General features: G+C 44.6%; 1 protein-coding gene across 10 annotated transcripts in view; it reads left to right on the top strand.

Moving 5' to 3' along the window:
* Nucleotides 1–24,690, top strand: part of CDC14B (cell division cycle 14B) — a 197,520-nt gene that overhangs the window by 109,128 nt on the left and 63,702 nt on the right. For all 10 annotated transcript variants that reach the window (XR_004537599.1, XM_033928382.1, XM_033928373.1 and 7 more), the window contains exons 10-12: nt 7,082–7,220; nt 10,070–10,232; nt 21,675–21,772. Coding sequence is in view for 9 of the 10 variants with exons in the window: in XM_033928382.1 (XP_033784273.1) it covers nt 7,082–7,220; nt 10,070–10,232; nt 21,675–21,772 (400 nt within the window). In the remaining variant the exon portion in view is untranslated. The remainder of the gene's footprint in view (nt 1–7,081; nt 7,221–10,069; nt 10,233–21,674; nt 21,773–24,690) is intronic.

Genomic DNA, 24,690 nt, shown 5'->3' with positions numbered 1-24,690 from the left:
GGTGGCGCTCCACACTCTTGACTGTAAGAGAGCGTTGGCCTTCTACCTCCAACGCACTCAGCCACACCGGAAAGTCCCACAATTGTTTTTGTCCTTCGACCCAAACCGGTTAGGTTACCCAGTTTCCAAGTGCACCTTGTCCAACTGGTTGGCCGATTGCATCTCCTTCTGCTACGCTCAGGCTGGTCTCGCGCTGCATGGTCGAGTAACGGGACACAAGGTCCGAGCGATGGCAGCCTCCGTAGCGTTCCTCAGGTCCACACCTATCGAGGAAATCTGCAAGGCTGCCACGTGGTCTTCGGTTCACACTTTCACCTCCCACTACTGTCTGGACTCACTGTCCAGGAGCGATGGCCGGTTCGGCCAATCGGTTTTGCGAAATCTATTTGCTTAAATTGCCAACTTCCCTCCATCCCTTTTCAGTTAGCTTGGAGGTCACCCACATGTGAGAATATCATGCCTGCTTGTCCTGGGATAAAGCACAGTTACTTACCGTAACAGGTGTTATCCAGGGACAGCAGGCATATATTCTCACAACCCGCCCACCTCCCCGAGGTTGGCTTCTTTGCTAGTTAAGTGAACTGGAGACCACGAGGGGATGCACCCCCTAGTGGAGCAGGAAGACACGCATGCGTGGAGCAGCAGAGCAAACTTAAATCTTCAATCAAGTTTGCTTGAAAATGCTTCCGCATCGGGGCTCCATAGATGACGTCACCCACATGTAAGAATATATGCCTGCTGTCCCTGGATAACACCTCTTACGGTAAGTAACTGTGCTTTTTCAGCCAATGTGGCCCAGGGAAGCCAAAAGGTTGGACATCCCTGGTATAACAGATTTGGCACTCAGCTCTGTCATTATAGCATACTTGTTTAGAGCCCAGTTTTTTGGTGCCTGACCTCATTGGGTATAAAAGTCAGACACTCAACCCTAGTACATTTTTCAAGAGGCTAATTTAGAAGCATAAATCCTTCAAATATCAGGCCCTTGGGAGCTAATTTGCAGGCATCTACTAAAATACTAGCATAACAGCAAAAATACATAGAGGGGCATAATCGAAAGGGACGTCTAAGTCCGTTTACATTCATCTCACAAGTCGTCCAAAGTTAAAAAGAGCCTAAGACACATTTTCAAAAGAAACATCCAACTTTTTTTTACTTTCGAAAATCGTCTAATTATACGTCCTGCCGATCTGATCGTCCAAGCCGCTAAATTGTCCATCCTTATATCACATTTCCGTCCAACTTTTCGTCCAAGTCCAAAATGTCTAGAACAAGCCCTGTTGGACGTGGGAGGGGTCTCCAAAGTGATGGACTGAACACCCAGACATGTCACCTAAATAGTGGGTCACCTTACAGGGCACTGCTGTGAACTTCACAAAAAGGGTGCCATGGCTTCTCTCACTACAGCTCTCTTATAGATGACAGTGAGCCCCCCAAACCACCTCCAGAATCCCCTAGACCCACTTATCTACCACCCCAATAGCCCTTATGGCTGCAGGAGCCACTTATATGCCAGTCAAAAAGGGTTTTGGGGGAGTATAGGGGAGTGCACATGTTAAGTATCAATGCATTGATTACAGGGGCTTATGGGCATGGGTCCTCTTCTCTATGGGTCCCTAACCCACCCCCAAGATGACTTAAGCTGCCTCTGGGCTGGACGACCAGGCTTTCCTATGCCAGGCGGCCAGGTGATGATGGTCTGGAGGCTGAAATTTAAAGTTGTAAATATAATTTTTATGGGGGTGGGGGGATTGGTGATCACTGGGGTAGTGTGTGGGGGTCTGTGTTATGTGTTTTCAATGCTTATCTGGTAAGTTTAGGTGGGTTTTTGTGACTTAGACCATGTTTTACATGGTCTAAGTCACAACGTCCAAGTTCCGTCTAGGATCTGTTGTTAAACTTTCGGTTAGACATGCTGTACAACTAAGTCTAGGCCGGCCCACATCCCGTCCAACTCCTTCCCTCAACACGCCTCCTGAAATGCCCCATTTAGCTTTGGACGTTGAGCAGCACTATGAAGGCCTAGGTCGTTTAGAAATACGTCCAAAACCCAGTTTTATTATCGGCACTTGGACGTTTTTGAGAAATGTTCGTCCAAGTGCCAACTTGGGTTTTTGGACGTTTTTCTCTTTCGATTATGAGCCCCATAACCTATAATTTAGACACGCCCACGTAATGCTAGCCATAGAGTTTGCACCTAAATGTCACAAATATGAGTAATGTATTATACTGTATAACACATGTAAAACCTGCCCAGTCTTTGTCTTTGTATATGCCACCTGTAAAATATGTGCAATATAAGACATACTGTATATACTCAAATATAAGATGACATTTTGGGGCCAAAAAATGGCCCAAAACTGGGGAGATCTCATCTTATATTCACCCACCCAACTTGTTGCAGGCCTCTGCTGTATGATGTGCTGGACCGGGACAGGAGGGATCCCTCCTTTCTTGGGGGACTCTGTCAATTTTTTTTACCTCCCTCCCACTCCCTGAATGGCTGCCGCCAGTTGTCACAAGTCTCATGAGAACTGGCAGCAGCCAGTGAGGGAGGGGTCAGTACGGGGCAGGAGAGCGGAAAGCTCCCTCCTGCCTGATACACCACTGGACCACCAGGCATTCAAAAAGGTATGTGGGGGGAGGCGGGAGGGAGGTAAAAAAATTAACAGAGTCCGCCGGGACAGAAGAGGGGAGGGATCCCTCCTGTCCTGGCCTACCACTGGACCACCAGGTCATACGGCAGGCTCAGTGGAGGCCTGCAGGACATCGGAAGAGAGGGGGGGACAGGATACAGGGCAGGGAGGTGGGACAGGGTGCATAGCCTGGCAGGGAGGGGGTACAGGGTGGAGAGCCAGGGAAGGAGGACAGGGTGGATAGCCTGGTATGGCAGGGAGGGAGGGGGACTGAGTGAAGAGCTTGGCAGGTGAGGGGGGGCAGGGCACAGATCCTAGTAGGGCAAATGTATACTAACCCCCCTCTTTCCCCCCCCCCACGGTCTTATATTTGAGGGTACCTCATCTTATACTCGGATCGACCTGTATTCGAGTATATGCAATACATGTATTTATAGACCAGCACTTAAGCAGAAGTTTGGCATTTATGTAGTATAATTTACACACAAACCCCCTATATACGAGGAGCCGCTGAAAAGTTCTCAGCACAGCCAACAAAGTTGGCAGTCTCCATCGAGGGCTATACACTTAGTCGAGTGATTTTCCACTTTTTTCTTTCCATCACAAAAATATGGAACGAAAAAAGTGGAAAATTGCTGGACGAGGTATACTCGTATAGCCCTCGAAGACTGCCCTTAACCTTGTTAGTTGGGCTGAGAACTTTTCAGCGGCACCTGATAAGGTGCTCAAAACTATGCATGCCAAATTGAGGGGGGGAGGGCATGTGCAATTTATTTGAGCAACGAGCCAATTAGTGCCAGTAATTGGGCACTAATAATTATTGGTGCTAATTGGCAACAATTAGAATTTAAACGCACATCTTCCTAATCAGAATTCTCTAAAGATGTGCTTGTAAGAACATAAGAATAGCCTTACTGGGTCAGACTAAGGGTCCATCAAGCCCAGTAGCCCGTTCTCACGGTGGCCAATCCAGGTCACTAGTATCTCGCAAATTTTCAGTGCGGATCTAAAAAAGAGGCGTGGCTACGGAAGGGGCATGAGCATTCCTAGACCTTCCACAGTGTTATAGAATATTGTGGATTTATGCCTAATTTAGGCACAAGGTTTCAGCTGATGGAAATCCTCATGCCCAAAATCCCATCTCTAAGCACTATTCTGCAAATGGCACCCAGTTTGGAGCGCTGTTTCCAGTATTTTAAGAAGAGGGTTTAAAATTTGTCTATGGGTGTGTCTGTGGAAAGCCCTGTTGCATAACGCTGTCATATTTGCTGCTAATTTACTGCCACAGCTACTTGATTGAACACATTTTAAAATTGCGTTCCTGGAGGTTAGTAGTACTGCTGCTGATCAGACTTTGCTGCCTTGGATGAGTCAAAAATTAATTCTTATAATCGGAGAGTAGGCTTGACTGACCTTCGGTGGGGAAAAGAGGGAAAGTTTCGTTCCTCGGGATCATTGCAAAAAAAAAAAAAAATCATTTCTGTGATGAGTGTGGAAAGCTAGAAAAACCTGTGACTTCGCACGTGTGCGAGCAAAGATACCTTACACACTGTGCACTGCAAGATGGCACAAGCAGCTGTTTAATATGTAAATAATGCAATAGGTCTTCTAGAATGCCCTTCTTTGTGTCACAGCCCAAGGACGATTGATTATACCTTATAAATGAGTCCTGTTAGGTTTAAAGCTTAGAGCTAGTTTAAATCAGGGGTTCTCAACCCATTCCTTTGGAGACATCAGACCAGTCCGATTTTCAGCATTTCCATACTGACTATGTATAGATAAATTTGCATGCACTGATTCGGTTGTATGTAAATCTTGTCTTTTATGGCTATGCTGAAAACTTTGCTGGCTGGACATGTCCCAAGGACTGGGTTTAAATCTATGTCCAACACACCTAAGCCTGCTGGTGTGAAGGGCCTACATGTCAAGACAAGTGAATGTTAATTTGTTTATGTCTATGCTGGTTAATTTATGCAATATTTCAGTGTCATCCACCAGCTTTTGGTCAAGGCTAGCTATACCTGAATAGCACAGCTTCCATGGGGGTGCAGTTATTAGAATTGTTTCACAGACAGAAAAGTGAGGAAATAGAGCTCTGGACTACAATATAGGTCACCAAGCACTCATTGTCCACTTCATCATTAACTTTTTCTTTTGCTTTAGTGAGTAAATAGACCCAGGAAAGGAAGCAAAATTTATAAAATGGTCTGCTTGTTAAAGAGAGGAATGGTATCCTTCTTGAGGAGAAATAGCTATAGTTGAGACAAAAACGGTGATGGAATTCAAATGGGTGTGGGACAAACATAGAGGATCTCTAATTAGAGAATGAATGGTATAAAAAACAAAACCTAAATGGTTGCATGTGTGTTTGATGTGTCGAGTGGTGCTTAGCTGTGAAGAACTAAGGCCGGTACTGGGCAAACTCGCACGGTCTATGTCCCGTATATGGCAGTTCGGTTTAGGATGGGCTGGAGAAGACTTCAACGGAAACTCCAGTAACTTGGAACAGTCAGGCCGGCAGACTTTTACGGTCTGTGTCCCACAAATGCCAAGGAGGTTCAGATAGGCTGGATTGGGCTTCAAAGGCAACTCCAAACCTGGAACCTAAGGACAGTGTCAGGCAGACATCTGCAGTCTGTCTCAGAAATGCCCAAAAAAGACAATTTAATCATGAATTGTTATAAGTGTGACTATTGGGCAAACTGGATGGACCCTTCAGGTCATTATCTGCCTTTTAATTTACAATTATTATTATTTCTATAGTGCTACCTGACGCATGCAGCGCTGCACATTGTACATAGAAAACATGGTCCCTCCTCTGAAGAGCTTGCAATCTAATTATGACAGACACATAAGAAAAAAGGGGAGTCAGAACATAGTGCTCATGTAGGGAATTAGAGGAGGAGCTGATGAGGTGGAATCACATAGGACAAAAGGGAGTCTGAGCTTAGTGCTCATAAAGGGAATTAGAGGGGGCTGAAGAGGTGGTAGGGGACTATTGAGGGGATGACAGAGATGTTGGTAGGGTTAAGATTTAAACTTCAGCTTCAAATAAGTGGGCTTTCAGTCTGTATTTGAATACCACCAGAGACAGAGCCTAACATAGGGTTACCATATGGCTCCAGAAAAAGGAGGACGGATTGAGACATCCAGGTTTTACTTCCATTGAAAGCTATGGAAGGAAGGAGGACAGATTGAGACATCTGGGCATTACTTCCATTGAAAGCAATAGAAGTAAAGCCCGGATGTCTTAATCCGTCCTCCTGTTTCTGGAGCCCATATGGTAACCCTAGCTTGACATAACTAGCCAGGCAGGTTGTTCCAGACATGTTACTATGTCATTTTTTCTGACTGCATTTGCTCCTTCACAACTGCACAGGATTTTCTGTGTTTTCAAGCAGTGGACCTGACAGCCAGGTTAAGTTGGTTGGTTGTTTTTTTTTTAAGCAGGAGGAGTGGCAGTAATGAAAGAGCAACCACCTGTTTATTTCTCTGGGGATATGCCTGCTCGCAGCATGTGAGAGCATAAACAAAATCATGGCTTGTGTTTTATTGTGGCAAAGTCCCATTTTACTTTGAGGTTAAATGTGGTGCTACAGTAGGAGACAAGAATGCTATCAAACAAGGGGTTAACTGTTGTTGCCTGTCTGGTCCTATTCAGGCTATCGTGTCCTTAATTGGCATTTGTGGTCTGGCACTATAGGGCACAGAGAAAGAGAAAGAAGCACTTTCTACAGTGTGAAAGCCATTTTGTAGGGTTTAGTGTTTGCGGTGGCAGGCAGGTACAGAAAGAAATGGAGCGAGCAACTGAGGAGTGGAGGAGGCCAAGACCAGGACGCAGGCAAGTAAGCAACTGAGGGACAGAGACAGAGACAGAGTGGGTGACTGAGGAGCACAAGAGGAGCAAATTGGTGGTCGTCTATAAACAGTAAGTCAGCTTTTAAGGGCTTCTTTCCTTCTTCCCGTTCTATTAGCTAATGGTCAATCACAAAACAGTCATATATTACCTTGGGAGAAGATGTTGACTGAGTAAGGATAATAAAAAGACAAATATAAAATAGTAACTGTTTGAGGCTTGTATGGTAGGGTCAGAGCTCACGGGGACAAATCTTCCCCACATCGTTCTCTAGGAGCTATAAAACCTGGAGAAAGTTCCTGTTCTTCTCAAGTCATGTGAGGTTAAAGTAGTCCTTTTTATAAGAGCAAATAAATGTACTATTCACAGCGTATTGTGTCTTGGGTGGCCCATAGCAGAAGTTCAACAGTGGTTTTAAATTACATACGTTAAACTTGGAAGAGGCCAAACGTTTGGGGGGTAGATTTTTTTTACATAGGCTTAAAAATGCTGTATAGTATGTTTTAAATGGGGGAACTTTAAATTCATGGGCTTTCTGCACACATATCATGAGGTATTTGATCTGATCTGATCTTCTCCTGTTCCCTAGCTGGCCTTGGCAGGACGGGCACACTCATAGCATGCTACATGATGAAACATTATCGGATGACAGCAGGAGAGAGTATCGCCTGGATCAGGATATGCCGGCCTGGCTCAGTGATTGGGCCACAACAACAGTTTTTGGTGAAGTAAGCAGGCCCAACTTGTCTGTAGTGTGCTGCAAGGCATTCAGGCCCTGATTCTCAAAAAGTGCGTCCCGATTTTAGGCAGCTGTAGGCGTCTTACAGCTGTCTAATCAGCCAATCGGGATGCACGTTTTAAAAAAAAAAAATGCTCCCCAGGCAGGCCTGAAGGCACCTCCGGGAGCCTAGGGAGACCCGCAAGACGCCTAAGCTCGCCTAAGGGCCTTAGGCGAACCTAGGTGGCCCTACGCGTCTCCCTAGTAGAGGAAGAAACCTTAAAAATGTAGGCCAGCAAAATGCTGGTCTACATTGTAAGTAGACGCAGCTGCTATACTTATCGCGGCAAGGGATCTCTCTGCCGCTATAAGTATAGCGGGCCGCGGCCTGTCCGATCGGATGCCCCCCCCCCACTGACATTACCGATCTCCCTCCAACCCCGACACTACCGATGCTGGCAGGAGAGTGTCCAATCCCTCCTGCCCGAAGACAGCGCACCCCCCTCCTGCCCGAAGACGGCACTCCCCCCCTCCTGCCCGAAGACTGCACACCACCCCCCGGCGCTAACAACCCCCAAACTAACCTGTTCTTCGGGCCAGACGGTTCTTTCCCGTCTAGCCGGTAAGCCCGCCTCGTCGAAATGAGGCGGGCTCGCCCCTTCCCGGCCCATCCCGCCGAAGCCTAAGGCCTGATTGGCCCAGGCTCTAGAAGCCTGGACCAATCAGACCTTAGGCATAGCGGGTCCGCCCATCCCCACTTGGCCAATCAGACCTTAGACTTAGTGGGGATGGGCGGACCCGCTATGCCTAAGGCCTGATTGGTCCAGGCTTCTAGAGCCTGGGCCAATCAGGCCTTAGGCTTCGGCGGGATGGGCAGGGAAGGGGCGAGCCCGCCTCATTTCGACGAGGCGGGCTTACCGGCTAGACGGGAAAGAACCGTCTGGCCCGAAGAACAGGTTAGTTTGGGGGTTGTTAGCGCCGGGGGGTGGTGTGCAGTCTTCGGGCAGGAGGGGGGGGGGGGTGCCGTCTTCGGGCAGGAGGGATTGGACACTCTCCTGCCAGCATCAGTAGTGTCGGGGTGGGAGGGAGATAGGTAATGCCGGGGGGGGGCGGTTGGTAGTGTCGGGGGGGGGCGGTCGGTCGGTAGTGTCGGGGGGGGGGCATCCGATCGGACAGGCCGCGGCCCGCTATACTTATAGCGGCAGAGAGATCCCTTGCCGCGATAAGTGTAGCGGGCCGTGTCTAATCTAACCCGATTCTCTAACCCGCGTCTGTAACATGGACGCCGGTTACAGAATCGGGGTTTAGTTTAGGCCGATTCTGAATAGGACGCCTCTCCCGGGCGTCCTATACAGAATCAGGGCCGAGCGCCTTCAATATAGGCGGCCTGCCTGGGGAGCATTTTTTTTTTTTAAAAACGTGCATCCCGATTGGCTGATTAGACAGCTGTAGGACGCCTACAGCTGCCTAAAATCGGGACGCACTTTGGAGAATCAGGGCCTCAGGGTTTGAAGTTGGGGATCTCCATGAAACCTACAAGCCTCCCTAAACGTTAGAGGATGAATAGAAAGAAAAAAAAATGTCCAAATAAAGTAAACACCCACAAAATGTCAATTTTATTGCAGGTGGGAAGAACTTCTTTTTATTTAAATTTCAAAGAGGTTTTTTTATTGTAAACTGGAGCATATTAACAGGTACAACATAGGAAGGATAAAACTAAGGATAACAGTGACACTCAGCAGATAAACCATGAAATTATTATCAAATGAATATTTCATGATGATACTAATATTCAGTTACCCCCAATTTACAAAATGTTTCCCCCAGTCCCCAAAATAGAAATAAAGAATATTAAAAAAGGAGGGGTAATTTTTTATATATCCTGGATATTTGTGATCCCACAGCAAACCCTTGCCCTAATTGTAGGGATTTTGGTAGTGCAGTATCAAACTATACATGTGTGCTGGTTTGATGTGGCAACAAGAGCTTCTCCTGATCAGACTCCTAACACCTGCATAGTCCTTCCATCACGTGCCCAGTTGCTCAAGCATCTTACTGTTGCTGCAACAGGTTCATCCATTTTAGTTGGCATCAAGGAGCATTTCCAACATTTAATAAACCCTTATTTTTCTGTTCATCCATTATACACTGTTGGTGCTCTTCTACACCCATGTCTGAAAGACAATCCAATTATCTTCCCAGATGATGTAAAAACACAGGCAACCAAATCTTTGAGAAGGTTGTACCAAAACCAGATTGAAATGGAAGGCTCAATTCGTGATTTACAAACAGTTGTACAGAATATTGTCCCTTTTTATACTTCAGTAATAAGATAAAAATATAAAATCATAAGTGTTCGAGGCTGATGCAGATGAGGACAGAATCTACAGGAAAAGGGAAAAAGCTAGCGGGGATGGGACAAGGACAGACCCTGCAGGGATGAGGACAGATTTTGTCCTCATGCCATTCTCTACTCTTAAGTTCTCCTGTGTCATGCTGTTGTGTTACTGGATCCTGGGAAAAGAGAACACTCCTGAAAGATTATTTTGTTCAAGCTACAAGACATGACAGTAACTTAGTTTTGGAAAATGACCCCAAGTTGACTAGTGGAGAAGTAACTAGGTTGAAAAATCTCTTGTTCTTTGATGTCTAAAATGAATAAATATAACTGTGTTTTGTGATTTCTTCTGCACGCTGAATATTTTGTATGATATATTGTATTGTAATTTGTCTTTGTGTTCTTTAAAGAGAAATAATATACCCTCTCCCTTCATAGGCCTACATTATTTACTGTCATGTTTTAATATGGCTTCTTGATTTTATTCATGCATTGCTTTGATTTTCTTCCCTTTTTATTAGTAAAGAGCCCAGACTCTGGGTGGAAGGAGATATTTACCGTAAGAAGTTAAAAGAGCAAGGGAACAAGCACAAAACAGCAGTTACACTGATCCTGTCGGGAGTGGATGACATTTCTATCAGTGATCATCAGAACAAAATGAGTAGGAAGGAGGACACAGAGTTGGTAAGTCATGCCAGAACCCAGCTGCTTTTAGTGTTCACAGCTGTTGCTCCCCTGGGAGGACAGCCAGGCTTCTAAGGTGCAGCTGTTGGGTTTTGGCTTTATTCCTGATTCCTCCCAGTGTGTTAGTCCTTTCATATCTAAACTTCAGTAGTCTAGACTTCCCTTCTCAATCTCAGAAAGGTGTAGAGTAAGTTGATAGGTGTAAAAGAAGAGAGACTGTAGATTGCGTAATAGCCCTACTTGTAGTTTTATGATTGGTCGCATTTTGAGAATAAGGCTTTCAATAATAATAATTTTATTATATACCGCCAAAGCTATAATAGTTTGAGGCGGTTTACAACAAGAAGTGCTGGACAATCGAAGAATAAAACACAATATAAAATCATCAGTACATACATACACTTTGAAAGTTAAAAAAACAGTAAAACTTTCATACAAATCGATTAAATAATTTTGTTTTTACTAATTTTCTAAAACTGAAGTAGGATGAGGAATGCGTAATGATATTACCCAACCATTCATTCAATTTACCCACCTGGAAAGCAAGAATTATATCAAAGAATCTTTCATATCGACAGGCCTTTATTGTAGGATAAGTGAACATGTGAATTCCATGAGTAGACCTGTTAGTATTGACATAACATGTGCCAAAAATCATGTTCTTCTGTAGATTTTGCTTAGACACTAATGTCTTCCCCACTGATCAGTTTTATCTTGTCAGAGCCACAGGCATGAGGAGAAGGGTGAAAGGTTACAGGGCACCATGAGGTTTTGAGAGAGAACAATGGTTTTTGGTTTCCTGGCGGTGATCTTTATATAAACGAGGGCAAATCAAAAATTAAAGGCAATTCTTAAATTACATAACTGGAACAGAGCTAGTGAAATGTCACATAGGTGCTCGTACATTCCTGTTGGCTTGTTCGTCCACGCACAGTGCAACGCTTGGCCTTTAGTTGTGTGGCAGCCACAAGGTCAAAAACATGGACGTTTCATTGCAAGATTGCAACATTGTAGAACAGCGTGCAGTAGTACGCTTTCTTTGGGGAGAGGGAGTGAAACCTGTGGAAATTCACCATCAAATATATCATGAATCAACAAAAGGTTTAAAGCAGGAAGAACAGGTGTAATCGATGAAGGTCGTTGTGGTTGCCCATCAACATCATGCACACAAGAGCACATTTGACAGGGCAGATGCCTTTATTAGAGAAGACCCGACGGATAACGGTGTCTCGGTCTCAAATTTGAATATCTGCTGTGGATCTGCTTTTGCCATAATTCATAATGACAATGAGTTCTCAAACAGCTTACTGATCTGCACAAGCAACAGCGTGTGGAGGTTGCAACCCAGTTCCTGAGACGGTATGAATAAGATGAAAGCATTCTGGAGAGAATTGTCACCAGCGACGAGACATGGGCGCATCACTACGACCTGGAGATCAAAAGACAAAGCACGAGGAAGTAAAGGAAGCGGTGTTCACTTGGCTTCGGGAACAGAAAAAAAAAATCTCTGCATGAATGCAGAAACTAGTTGAACAATACAACAAATGCATCGTCTTGCATGGTGACTATGTGGAAGAGTGACATTTCAATTGCTCACAGTTACTTCTATTAAAGCTATGAAATGTATTTTGCCTTTACTTTTTGATTTACACTATTAGAATACGAGTATATTTGTACAATATTGTATAACATCTTCCCCCCCCCTGTTGTCCATTGTTCTGTCTGTTCCCTCTCCATTTCAAATAAATATGAAGGACTGCTTAAGAATGCACACAATGCAGTGCTGATTTCAGAGTGATATGTAGTTGCTGGATGCTCACAGGTGTTATAAAAATCTGTATTTCCTGCATCTTCACCCCAGACTTCCTCCTACCAATTTTATAGGTAAAATATCTCCTATGAAAGTTATTGCACCTCTTCTTTGGTGTACCTGCCCTAGGGGAGGAGGAGGCTGGAATGGCAACATTTCAGGCATCAGGGAGTTAGGCTGTTATGGAGGAATTAATCCGTTTCTGTCACAGAGCTTGATTGCTTTGTGTCTTTGAGCAGTGGATATAACTGCTTTTCTTTTGCGCTAATTGCGCTTACGTATTGCTGTGATTCTGGGGTAATGTTATTTGCATCCTATATTTGCTGGAGCTGGCTGTGTGGGTCTGTTTTGAGCAAGGGTGGAGAAGCTAAACCAGGGCAGAAACCAGGCAGGATCAAGAATCAAATGTGGAAACACAGGTTGAGCAGGAGCCAGGAATGAAGCAAGGAACCCCAGTTAGAGCAGGAATGAAATGTGGAGATAAGTAAGAAATAAGTTGCACTGAAACAGTGCAAGGAGCTGGGGTGATAGTGGATGCCAGACTGGCTCAATGAAAGCTGTTGAAACAGCAAAAGTGTGCGACTGAGCTACATTATCGCGAAAGGTCCCATGAACTTCTGCTAAGACTTTCCTATGGGGGTTATACTCCTTAGATCTGAGAGCCAGACTTTGAGGCTCATTTTCAAAGCACTTAGAAAAACCTATGCTACTTTGTGTGTCGTAAGTGATTTGAAAAAATGAGCCCCCATATTTCCAACTGTAAAGGGCGTGGTATCTCTTCATCATTCATCAGCATACCTTTTCTAAGCTTTCTTTGCTGTTTTAGCGGTTCATAGTCAGTGGCGCTTGAGACACTAGTGCGCCGACAATCCAACGCTGACAATTCGGCGCATACAAGAAGCGCGCTGCGGGGAAACTTATTTTTAAAGAGCTCCAACGGGGGGGTGTTTGGGGGTAACCCCCCCACTTTATTGCATAGTGTTTGCGCTGCTGTTGGGGGGGATTTGGGGGGTTGGAACCCTCCATTATAGAGAAACGGAACTTTATCTGATTTTTGGGGGGAAAAGTTCCGTTTTCTCTATAATGTGGGGGTTACACCCCCCCAACGGAAGCGCGAACACTATGCAGTAAAGTGGGGGATTCTCCCCCCACACCCCCATCGGAGCTCTTTAAAAACAAGTTTTCCCGTGGCGCGCTTGTGTCTTGCACTGAATTGTCGGAGCACTGGTGTCTGGCGCGTGATTATCCCATCACCATTTTAGCAATCTAATCTGCCATCATTTACTATGTTACTTGAATGTGCTTTTTGCTTAGGGCTTTATACTGATCTTCTGCCACTGGAACTGGAGTTTCAGACTTTTCCAGAATTGAAACAGGGATGTAAACCATGGCTGGCAAAGAATGGCAGAGACTTGGGGGCTCCTTTTACTAAGCTGCGATAGCGCAGTTTTAGCGCGTGCTGAATTGCCGCGCGCACTAGACCCTAATGCCAGCATTGAGCTGGCGTTAGTTGTAGCCACGTAGCGCGGGTTTAGTGCACGCTAAAATTCTGCGTGCGCTAAAAACGCTATCGCAGCTTAGTAAAAGGAGCCCTTGGTAGATGAATGCCCTGAATTATTGGTTTACAAATTTCTTCATTGACAGTTCTTAGGTCCAGTTAATCTAGTGAGTTACAAAAGTTCCATAGATCTTGTACCGAAGTCTGTTTTACACCCCCCTCCCCCAATTTCATATTAGACTGTGGGTGGTAAGCCAATGATGAAAAGAGCTAGATAGTCAAAAGCTTCTCTAGAGTTGTTAAGTAAATTTGGAACTTTGATCCAAGATTATGTGAGAAGGCAGTCTGTGAAGACAGACCACCTCTGAAACAAGCATGTCTACCATTTCACCATGTAGGGGGAAACCCATAGCAGCAATGAAGTGGGCTGTCTTGGAAAAAGGGACTACAACTATTAAGATCATTGATTTTCCTTGTGACATTGGTAATTTTTGATGAAATCTAGGTAAATCCATTCCTAGGATTGAAGAAAGAAGGCTGGAGTGGAAAAGGCCAAAAAAGACTAAGATGCCACAGGAGCCTCCCAAAAAAACAACTATTCATTCATAGATCCAACGTTGCTGTGTTTTGGCATGTGGTTGAATCAGGAATTCTTCTACATAAACAGAAGAGGGCTAAATTGTGCCATCAGATGCTGTAGATACTGCTAGTTAACGCTGCTCTTAAAAACACTTCTTTTAGGAATATCAGTTTGCTGAATTGGTAGGAGACTCAGGTAGTGGTGCCTGATGTCCTTTCTGGGGCATCAGCCTTGTTGTGGTTGCCCAATCAGTAAGTCAGTACAAAGTTAAATTTTAACTCAATACATTTGCTCCAACGTGCTTTCAGTAACATAGTAACATAGTAGATGATGGCAGATAAAGACCCGAATGGTCCATCCAGTCTGCCCAACCTGATTCAATTTAAATTTTTTTTTAATTTTTTCTTCTTAGCTATTTCTGGGCAAGAATCCAAAGCTTTACCCAGTACTGTGCTTGGGTTCCAACTGCCGAAATCTCAGTTAAAACCTATTCCAGCCCATCTAAACCCTTCCAGCCATTGAAGCCCTCTCCAGCCCATCCTTCCTCAAACGGCCATATACAGACACTCACCGTGCAAGTCTGCCCAGTACTGGCCTTAGTTCAATATTTAATATTATTTTCTGATTCTAGATCCTCTGTGTTCATCCCACGCTTCTTTGAACTCAGTCACCGTTTTCCTCTCCACCACCTCACTCGGGAGTGCATTCCAGGCATCCACCACCCTCTCCGTAAAGTAGAACTTCCTAACATTGCTCTTGAACCTACTACCCCTCAACCTCAAATTATGTCCTCTGGTTTTACCATTTTCCTTTCTCTGGAAAAGATTTTGTTCTACGTTAATACCCTTCAAGTAAAATACGAAACATCTAAACTGAAAAAAATAGCTATTTCTGGTGCAAAGGACATATGAGTCCTGACAATAGATGATATTCCCATACTTGCAAGTTGATTGCAGAAGGATGAAATTTACATTCTTCAGCTCTGCCTCCTCCTCCAATGCTGTAGAGCCCCTTTCAGTTTTTTTTCTTTCTGCAAGCGAATTGATGTTCTCTGCTGATAATTTTATTCCTTCTGCAAGCAATTCTGATCTGCTCTAATGATAATTTTATTATTTTCAGGTTTTTTAATCCAAGTTTGAGGCTTTTCAGTGCTGGACGTGTCCCTGATAACCCCGGAGCAACTTTGCCTGGGAGAGAACGCAGACTCTGGGTCAGATGTCTGCAGCTGGCAAGGCAACCCTCAGGGTTGGAACTTGTGGAGCTCAGAGGCAGTTCCCCTTAAAGCTAGCTAGCATCCTGAATTATCAGGTGCTTGAGTGTGCAGGCTGTTTGGCCCCGGTTTCGGTCCAGCAGGGGTCAATGGGTGCCAGCTGCATAAATTGCTCCCCCTGTTCGTATGCAAATTCGTAGGGTTGAGGTCTCAGTTGGGCTTTAAGTCTGACTGGCAGCCCGTAGATCCCAGCACATGGAACTGGTGCTGTGAGGCAGTATCTTCTCCATTCCCAGTTTCTGTGACAGCTATAGCAAGCAGTACTGTCTGTTGAACTCTATGAAAAAATCAGTGGGTTTTAAGGGTTGCTGGGGCTGTGTTTAGGGTTCCTCATCTCCAAAAACCGCTTCCACAATTTTTTTGACTCGGGTAGATTTTCCCGGGCCATTTTTAGCGTGACTGCACTACTATGGTGGCCATCTTGGATTTTCCTGATTTTGAATTAAATCCTCCAACTGCCTCAAATACCTCGATTTTAACTAAAACACTTGGGATGGACTCCTTTTATGGAGGTACCCCCTCTATCATGCCAGATTTGCAACAAATGGCCAGCTGAACAGTGTCTGTGTACCACATACCGCCTTCGCATACAGTTCAAGCTCCTATTGCTGACCTACAAGTGTGTTCATTCTGCTGCCCCTCAATAATTCTCCTCTCTCTCCTTATATACCTCCCAGAGAATTCCGTTCCTCAATAAGCTGCTCTTATGAAACATAGAAACATAGAAATATAGAAACATAGAAGATGACGGCAGAAAAGGGCTACAGCCCATCAAGTCTGCCCACTCTGCTTACCCACCCCCTGTCTATGCCCTAATGACCCAATTTCCTTATCTTGACCCTCGTAGGGATCCCACATGGGTATCCCATTTATTCTTAAAGTCTGGCACGCTGTCTGCCTCGATCACCTGCACTGGAAGCTTGTTCCAATGATCAACCACTCTCTCTGTGAAGAAATACTTTCTGGTGTCGCCATGAAATTTTCCGCCCCTGAGTTTGAGCGGGTGCTCTCTTGTGGCCGAGGGTCCCTTGAGAAAGAAAATATCATCTTCCACTTCGACACGTCCCGTGAGGTACTTAAATGTTTCGATCATGTCTCCCCTCTTCCTATGTTCCTCAAGAGTGTAGAGCTGCAATTTGTTCAGTCTCTCTTCGTACGAGAGACCCTTGAGCCCCGAGATCATCCTGGTGGCCTTCCGTTGAACCGATTCAATTCTGCGCACATCTTTACTGTAATGTGGCCTCCAGAATTGCACACAGTACTCCAGATGAGGTCTCACCCTGTACAACGGCATTATGACTTCAGGCTTTCGGCTGACGAAACTTCTATTGATACAACCCAATATCTGCCTTGCCTTAGATGAAGGCTTCTCCACTTGATTGGCAGTTTTCATGTTTGCACTGATGATTACTCCTAAATCTCGTTCTGCTGAAGTCCTAGTTAAAGTTTCTCCGTTCAAGAAGTACGTCCTGCATGGATTTCCGCTTCCGAGGTGCATGACCTTACATTTCTTAGCATTGAAGCCTAGCTGCCAGGTTGAGGACCAACTTTCCAATGTAAGCAGGTCCTGCGCCATATAATTCTGTAAACTGCATTCACTTACTATATTACATAGTTTGGCGTCATCGGCGAATAGTGTTATTTTACCTTGAAGCCCTTGAGTCAGATCCCCTATGAATATGTTGAAAAGGAGTGGACCCAGGACCGAGCCCTGCGGCACTCCACTGGTCACCTCCGATGTTTTAGAGAGGGTACCATTAACCACCACCCTCTGAAGTCTGCCACTCAGCCAATCATTGACCCATGCAGTTAGTGTCTCTCCTAACCCCATCGATTCCATCTTGCTTAGCAGCCTGCGGTGTGGGACACTGTCAAAAGCTTTCCTGAAGTCCAGGTACACGACGTCCAAAGACTCTCCCAAGTCCAACTTTCTTGTTACCCAGTCAAAGAAGCTGATGAGATTGGATTGGCAGGACCTACCCTTGGTGAATCCATGCTGACTGGGATCCCGAAGATTCCCTTCATTCAAGATCGTGTCCAATTTGCTTTTAATTAGTGTTTCCATGAGTTTGCACACTATTGATGTGAGACTCACCGGTCTATAATTCGCAGCCTCTGCCCTGCAACCCTTTTTATGCAGAGGAACGACATTAGCTAATTTCCAGTCCAGGGGAACTTTCCCCTTACTTAGGGAGAGATTGAATAGCTCAGCCAACTGTTTCGCCAGGACATCGCTCAATTCTCTGAGCATTTTTGGGTGCAAATTGTCTGGTCCCATGGCTTTGTTCACCTTGAGTCTTGCCAGTTCACTGTAAACTTCACCTGGTGTGAACTCAAAATTCTGAAACTGGTCTTCTGTGCTTTGTGTTGCCTTCAACTGGGGACCGTGTCCCGGTGCCTCACAGGTGAAGACTGAGCAGAAGTATTCATTCAGTAGTTCGGCTTTATCGGAATCTGCTTCCACGTAACTTCCGTCCGGTCTTCTAAGGCGTACTATCCCGCCTGTGTTCCTTTTTCTGTCACTAATATACCTGAAGAAGGATTTGTCCCCCTTTTTAATGTTTTTTGCCAGAATTTCTTTCACTCGAAGTTTTGCCTCCCTAACTGCCATTTTGACCGCTGTAGACCTGGTCCTATATTCTACTTTTGCCTCTCTTTTCTCCGTGCGCTTGTAGGAGAGAAACACTTTTTTCTTCTCCTTAATGAGGTGCGAGATCTCCGCGGTGAACCATTGGGGTTTATTGTTTCTTTGTCGTTTATTTACTGATTTTATGAAGCGGCTAGTTGCTTCATGTATGGTTGATTTCAGTGTTAACCACTTAGCTTATACATCATCGATCTCCGCTTGGTCCTGCAGCGTCTGATGGACGAAATCTCCCATGCGTGCGAAGTCTGTGCCCCGGAAATTGAGTACCTTTGTTTTCGTGTTTGATCTAGGGAAGCCTTTCCTAAGGTTGAACCATACTATATTGTGGTCGCTGGAGGCTAGCGTATCTCCTACTGATGTGTACAGTCGGACTTCCTCAGACGTCACGTGCTAGATACTGGAGAGTGGTGCCTCAGTCCTGCAACCTTCGAGTTGATTGTGCAGTATAGGGGGCTGCCGGTCATTGACCTGATGGCCATGAATGATAACGCCAAAGCATCATGGTTCTTCAGTTGGTGCAGGGATGTTCAGGCTGAGGGGCTGGATGCTCTGGTGCAGCCTGTATGTGTTTCCTTCGTGGCCGATGGTGGGCAGAGTCCTTCGCATTGCTCGGCATCCTGGCTGTGTGATCCTGGTGGCTCCGGATGACCCAGGTGCCCATGGTACATGGATCTAGTTCTTCTCGTGGCAGATCCTCTTCCGCTGACCCTCTCGCCTGACCTTCTGACTCAGGGCCCCATTCCAATGTTCATTCCAGGTCCCTTTTGTCTTACAGTTTGGCTCTTAAGAGGGAACGCCTAGGTAAGAAAGGTTATTCAGATAATAAGTGATCTCCACTCTTTTGGGGTCCCGGAGGCTTTCCACTTCTTGGGCTTATGTGTGAGTTTGGCGTATTTTTGAAGAGTGGTGTGCTGCTCGTGTAGTGGTTTTCTTTCGCGCCTCTTTGCCTCACATCTTGGAGTTCTTACAGGATGGCCTGGATAGGGGCCTGGCCTGGTCTTCTCTCTGGGTTCAGCTTGCAGCTTTGTCTGTGTTTTGCGGTTTGCCACAGGGTAAGCGTTTAACTTCTTTTCCGTTAGTGGTTCGCTTTTTGAGGGCGGCTAAATTGTTTTGGCCTCTAGTGCGGCCTTCGGTTCCGGCCTGGGATCTCAATTTGGTCCTGTCCGTGCTAGTGTGTCCTCCCTTTGAGCCCCTGGGTTCCTGCTCATTGAAGGACCTTACTCTCAAGGCAGTGTTCCTGGTGGCCATTACTTCTGTGAAATGGATTTCTGAGCTGCAGGCTTTCTCTTGAAGGCCTCCCTTCCTGGAGTTTTCTAGGGAGCGGGTGGTGCTATACGGCCTGTTCCTTCCTTTCTGCCATAAATGGTCTCGCCTTTTCATGTCAACCAATCCAAGGTCCTCCCAGTCTTGGGTAGCTAGTAGGGTTCTTCGGAACAGAGGCACTTACGCTCTTATGTTCAGTGGACCCAGGAGTTCCGAAAGTCGTATCATCTTTTTGTCCTCTTTGTGGGTTCTGCTACCATTATGCGCTAGATCAAAGAGACTATCGCTTCCATCTATCTTCTTCAGAAGAAGCCTGTTCCGGATTTTCTCAAGGCTCATTCCACTCGGGGTCAGGCAGCTTCTTGGGCTGAGTCTTCTCTGGTGCCTCCAATGGATCGCGGTTTGGTAAGGTCGCGGTTTGGTCTTCTCTGCATTCATTTGTGCAACACTACCGTGTGGACGTCCAGACATGTTGGGACGCGGTGTTCGGTGAGCATGTTCTGGTGGCGGCCCTCCGGGGGTCCTACTCATGATGGGTACTGCTTTGGTACATCCCATCAGTGAACTGTACCAGTCTGAAGAGATACTAAAGAAGGAGAAATTAGGTTATTATCTGCTAATTTTCTTTCTTTTAGACTCTCCACCCTGTCCGTCTGTCTGTTCTTAAGGGATTTGCATGAAGAGTGTGTTTTTTCTTCGGGTTCTAGTATTTTTATAGGGTCAGGGAGATCAAAAGAGCAGCAGCTTTTGCTCAGCTGGTGAGCTATGGGGACATTTTGCTGAAGGGGCTTCTTCTATGCAATTTCCAACAGTATTGCTCTATGTTAGTTGTTACTCCTGTTAGGAGTGTTGTTATTGTTATAATTAGCACTTCTTAGTTCTGCTTGGCTATTTGACAGACTGATTAGACTAGAGCAGGGATCTCAAAGTCCTTCCTTGAGGGCCAGTCAGATTTTCAGGATTTCCCCAATAAATATGCATTGAAAGCACTGCATGTACATAGATCTCATGCATATTCATTGGGGAAATCCTGAAAACCCGACTGGATTGCGGCCCTCAAGGAGGGACTTTGAGACCCCTGGACTAGAGGGAAGCACAGCTATCAGTATTATAGCCAAAGTTTTGTTTCAGTCTCCATCTGCTGGTCATGGTGAGCTATTACCTATCAGTGAACTGTACCGGTCTAGAGAATCTAAAAGAAAAAAAATTAGCTGGTAAGAACCTAATTTCTCCTTTTGACAAATTGAGTTTCATGACCGTGGATCCTGGTTCTGATTAAAATGGATGCTGAATGGAGGAGGAGGATCTCCATATCCCAAGCACCAAAGGAAAATATTTTTGAGAGGCTTGCTTTTCTTAAGTAGGCTCTGAAAACTGTAAGGCTGTTTATAGCTATTCTGCATGCTGTTTTAGATTCTTTAATATTTAATTTTTCATTTTGTATTTCATATTTCTTCATTACTTTTTTGTTCTATAATTTTTTTAGGGCTGTGTTTTGATTGTAATTTATACAAGATAATTATGATTAATCGCGCGGTTAATGGTATGTTTGGGGATTTTTCCTGTTGCAACTGCTTATGACCCTGGGCAGTGGAGGGTTAAGTGACTTGCTCAGAGTCACAAGAAGTGCAGTATGGGAAAAATAGCATACCATTTTATCGCAATTAAAATTTTATTTGAAATACAGCCCTGTTTTTTTAATGCATTTTCTGGGCACTCTTTATCCTTATTGGATTTTATTATAAAGGTGAAGAAGGTGGGATTTTGATCCTGCTTTTATTGGGGCAACCATGTCCTTTGCACCCTGGGATTTTGATCATGACATGTTTCAGTCACCTTTAAAGAATATTGTGGTAGGTGATATGAAAAACATAAATACCATGTGATCTTCACTGGTTAGTCCTACAATGGTTAGTCCCCGCATTGCATACAGTGAATTTGGGTTTGTGATTTAATCATTTCCAGTTTTAGGCTTCTAGTTTATTTAGAACTGTTATAGCGTGAACTTTCATCCACAGTAGCTTGGGTCTTCCTCCCCTACCCTCTTGCCTAGCTCTTTCATTTCAGTGATGGTGTTTGCCCTGGATCCACAGACTTTGTCCCTGACTAAAGACCCTCTCGTGCACTTTGAGTGTGACCACCAGATGTTGCTGGTGAGCAATAACTACTAGTCCCTCCTCCTTTTCTCTGTCCTTTCAGTTCTGCCTCCACCAGCTGACTAGTATTGGGGAGCAGGAGATTGAATCTGGGAATAAAACCAGATTTCTCATATGCCAAGGCACAGCTACCAGATTAACAAATGTGTGTGTTTTTATATGCTATAACTCTGGTTTAGTGATGGGCTAAGTCAGTTGTGGTCTGTTTATTTCCACAGTACAGTGATGAGGATGATGTGGGAAGATTGACACAAGGAGATAAGCTCCGGGCTTTGAAAAGCAAAAGGCAAGCAAGATCAATCGCATCACCACTGTCGTAAGTTTATATTACATATATTGGGGAGGGTAGAAGGAGGGCTTCACTTCTTTATACCCTTTGTGATAGTTAAACCTAATTATGAAAACAAGGGGCAACCTGGTTTATCTAAATTCCAGCATCATTATTCCTAATTCCTAATCGTTAACCTGCTTTCTGACACCCAGGACATTCATGTCAGCAAGTACTGACTGTGCTGGTCCAGGGCTGGAAGGTTGCACCCTCCCAATGTGTACTCTTTGCTAGCAGGAATTGCTCCTATGCAGCATCTGGGATTATTTATTTTTTGGCCAGATTTAATTTCAGGAGGTGATTTTCCCTTCAAATGAAATAATTTTATTACAGCACGATACTCAGTTTTGTCCATATTGCTTGTAGTGCAGTAACTTCAACTTTTCCTTTCCTCATTCCAGCCACTATTTTTTTCTGTTTGACTTGTTCTGCTGTGCTTTCCAATTGTAATTCAATATGCCTGCATGCAAACTGCAGAAGAAAATAATTTCTTAGCATGCACTATTATGTCCTAAGTGGGCAGTAATTTTTATTTTAGTATTTTAAATGAAACTAAATTAAATTTCTAGATCTGCATTATGAAATTACTCTAAAAGAGGATTATGTTACATAGACAAGAGAACACTTCTTTTTTTTCCCAAATTTTCTTTCCCTCATCATGCCAAGCACAAGGAGGAGTGGGGAAGACACATTTTGAAATTATTATTTTCTGAGGGCACCCATCTTGAAATAAGTGTTCTTGTACAATCACACTTTATTCTGGGACCAGTGGGTTATTTCTGTCTACCTGCCAGAACTTTGTAGGAAGCCTCAAACTTCAGAGCCTTAAACCCCTCCCCTTCTTACCTCATCACTGTCCCTGTAATGTTAGTCTTTCTTCCTGCAAACCAGGCTGTAGGAGCTTGTCTTTACTGCTCGTGTTTCATTTTACATGATTTTAGTCTTTGCGTTCACACTTTTCACTCTTGTGCTGTGGAGGTTTCCTGTAGGATCATCCCTGACTGTGGGAGATCGGAGACCTGCTTCTGGGAGGTTCCCTGCTTGTCAGTAAATCCCCTGGACAGCCTGACATTAGATCAGGGCTCAGCGACTGTTCCCTTGGGAGCTTGCTCACCCCAGGTTGGTCCGCTAGTGGGTAGAGCTCAGGCTGCACAGTTCCGTGGAGGCACGCCTGTGATCGGAGCTATACTGCATTCCTCCACCAGGCATCTGCATGGCGTGTCCGAGGCTGGCGGAGGTACCTGGCCATGGAGATCAAGCCAGTGGGGCAGTTAGATTTGAAATCCAGATTTCCAGTTCTTTGAGGCAGAGGATCTCCCTGTGGGCTGTTTCAGCTCTATCTACAGTGTTTTCCATTCAGCACATGTAACAGTGAGTACAGGCTGACAGCCTGAATCAGCTATTTTGGGGGGGGTCTTAAAAAGGGTTTTTTGTATAGTTTCCTTGTATGCCCTACCCCTCCCCACCTCTAAAATCCCCAAATCGCTGTTTTTGAGGTTCTCCTTGGTTTTCCCAGGCTATTTATATTGAAAAATCGGCACCCACGGCAGTCATCATGGATTTTTCCCACTTTGAATTTAAACTTATTTTTCCCAAACTTCATTTTTGGAAAAAAAGACAACACATATATGGCCTCCTCAGGGCAGGATGGGATGGATTCATGCCTTATTTGTGGTGGAAGGCTGTCGCATGCGCAGCCATGTTCCACATGTGCTGCGATCCACGAGGGGTGCAAGGCTTGCCTGGATTCAGTGCCTTCGACCTCCAAGGAGGGTCTTCTAGTGCCTGCTGCTCCAACTCCTGCAAAAATGGCATCAGGGAGCCCTGGGGAGTGCACTGGCAACGTTTCAAGTTTATTATTATTATTATTAGGTTTTTATATACCGCCTATCAAGGTTATCTAAGCGTTTTTTTTTACACTCAGGTACTCAAGCATTTTCCCTATCTGTCCCGGTGAACTCACAATCTATCTAACATACCTGGGACTATGGAGGACTGAGTGACTTGCCCAAAGTCACAAGGAGCAGCGCGGGGTTTGATCCCACAACTAGAGCCAAAACGAAGATGAAAAAGTGAGGCAACTTGGAAACTTCCAGAACAGATATCAACCTCACTTAATAAGGGATTGATTGTAGAAAGGCTCAAAAACATATGTCACTATTATATAAATTGTCATTCAAGCCTTCCATATGATGATAGTAGATATACTTAATCCACCAACTTATATGCTTGCTGTTATATTGACTTGTAAAGATTAGAATATAAGACAATTCATTTAACAGTACTCTCAGACACCTGTTGTGGCTGATCATCAAAGATCTCAAACGCCAATATTACAGGTGAAGGTATCAATCATTGAGTACTGATTTGAAAAGTGCTCTAAGTGCTTGAAATAAATCAAATAAATCAAAATAACTTATCTTAATATTGTTGCAGTGCTTTTAAAACCCTACGGGGACCCGTTTCACCAGTCGGCTTCTTCAGGGGTCAAATTTTCTAAAACAAATAAATATGTATCAAACATTAAAAATTATCTTATATCAATGTAAATATATAAATGGAAGAACTTCCATCGTGAAAATGTGCAATAAAATAACGAATTCAACAATCATAACATTGAAAACTTTGAAAACTTTTTGACAGAGTACTTACTGAGATATAAGCTCGGGTTAACGAGACAAAAATGGCGATAGCACTTAGTGAACGCCAGCGCATGCGCTTTTAAAGTGATCCCGATTCGGGAAAACTCACGCATGCGCAAAAGAATTTTTACAATTAAAGATAAATACTTCTATTTTAAACAATTGAATATAAAACAATTGAATTTAAAAGAAGACTGTCCAATCCACAATGTTATTTAAACCATTCGGTATCAAACTCTGAAGTTTGTAAATCCAACGGATCTC

This window comes from Geotrypetes seraphini, chromosome 1 (assembly GCF_902459505.1).
Source record: "Geotrypetes seraphini chromosome 1, aGeoSer1.1, whole genome shotgun sequence".
Lineage (NCBI taxonomy): Eukaryota > Metazoa > Chordata > Amphibia > Gymnophiona > Dermophiidae > Geotrypetes > Geotrypetes seraphini.
Note: the sequence above shows the minus strand (reverse complement) of the source record. Positions and strands in the feature narration are given on the sequence as shown.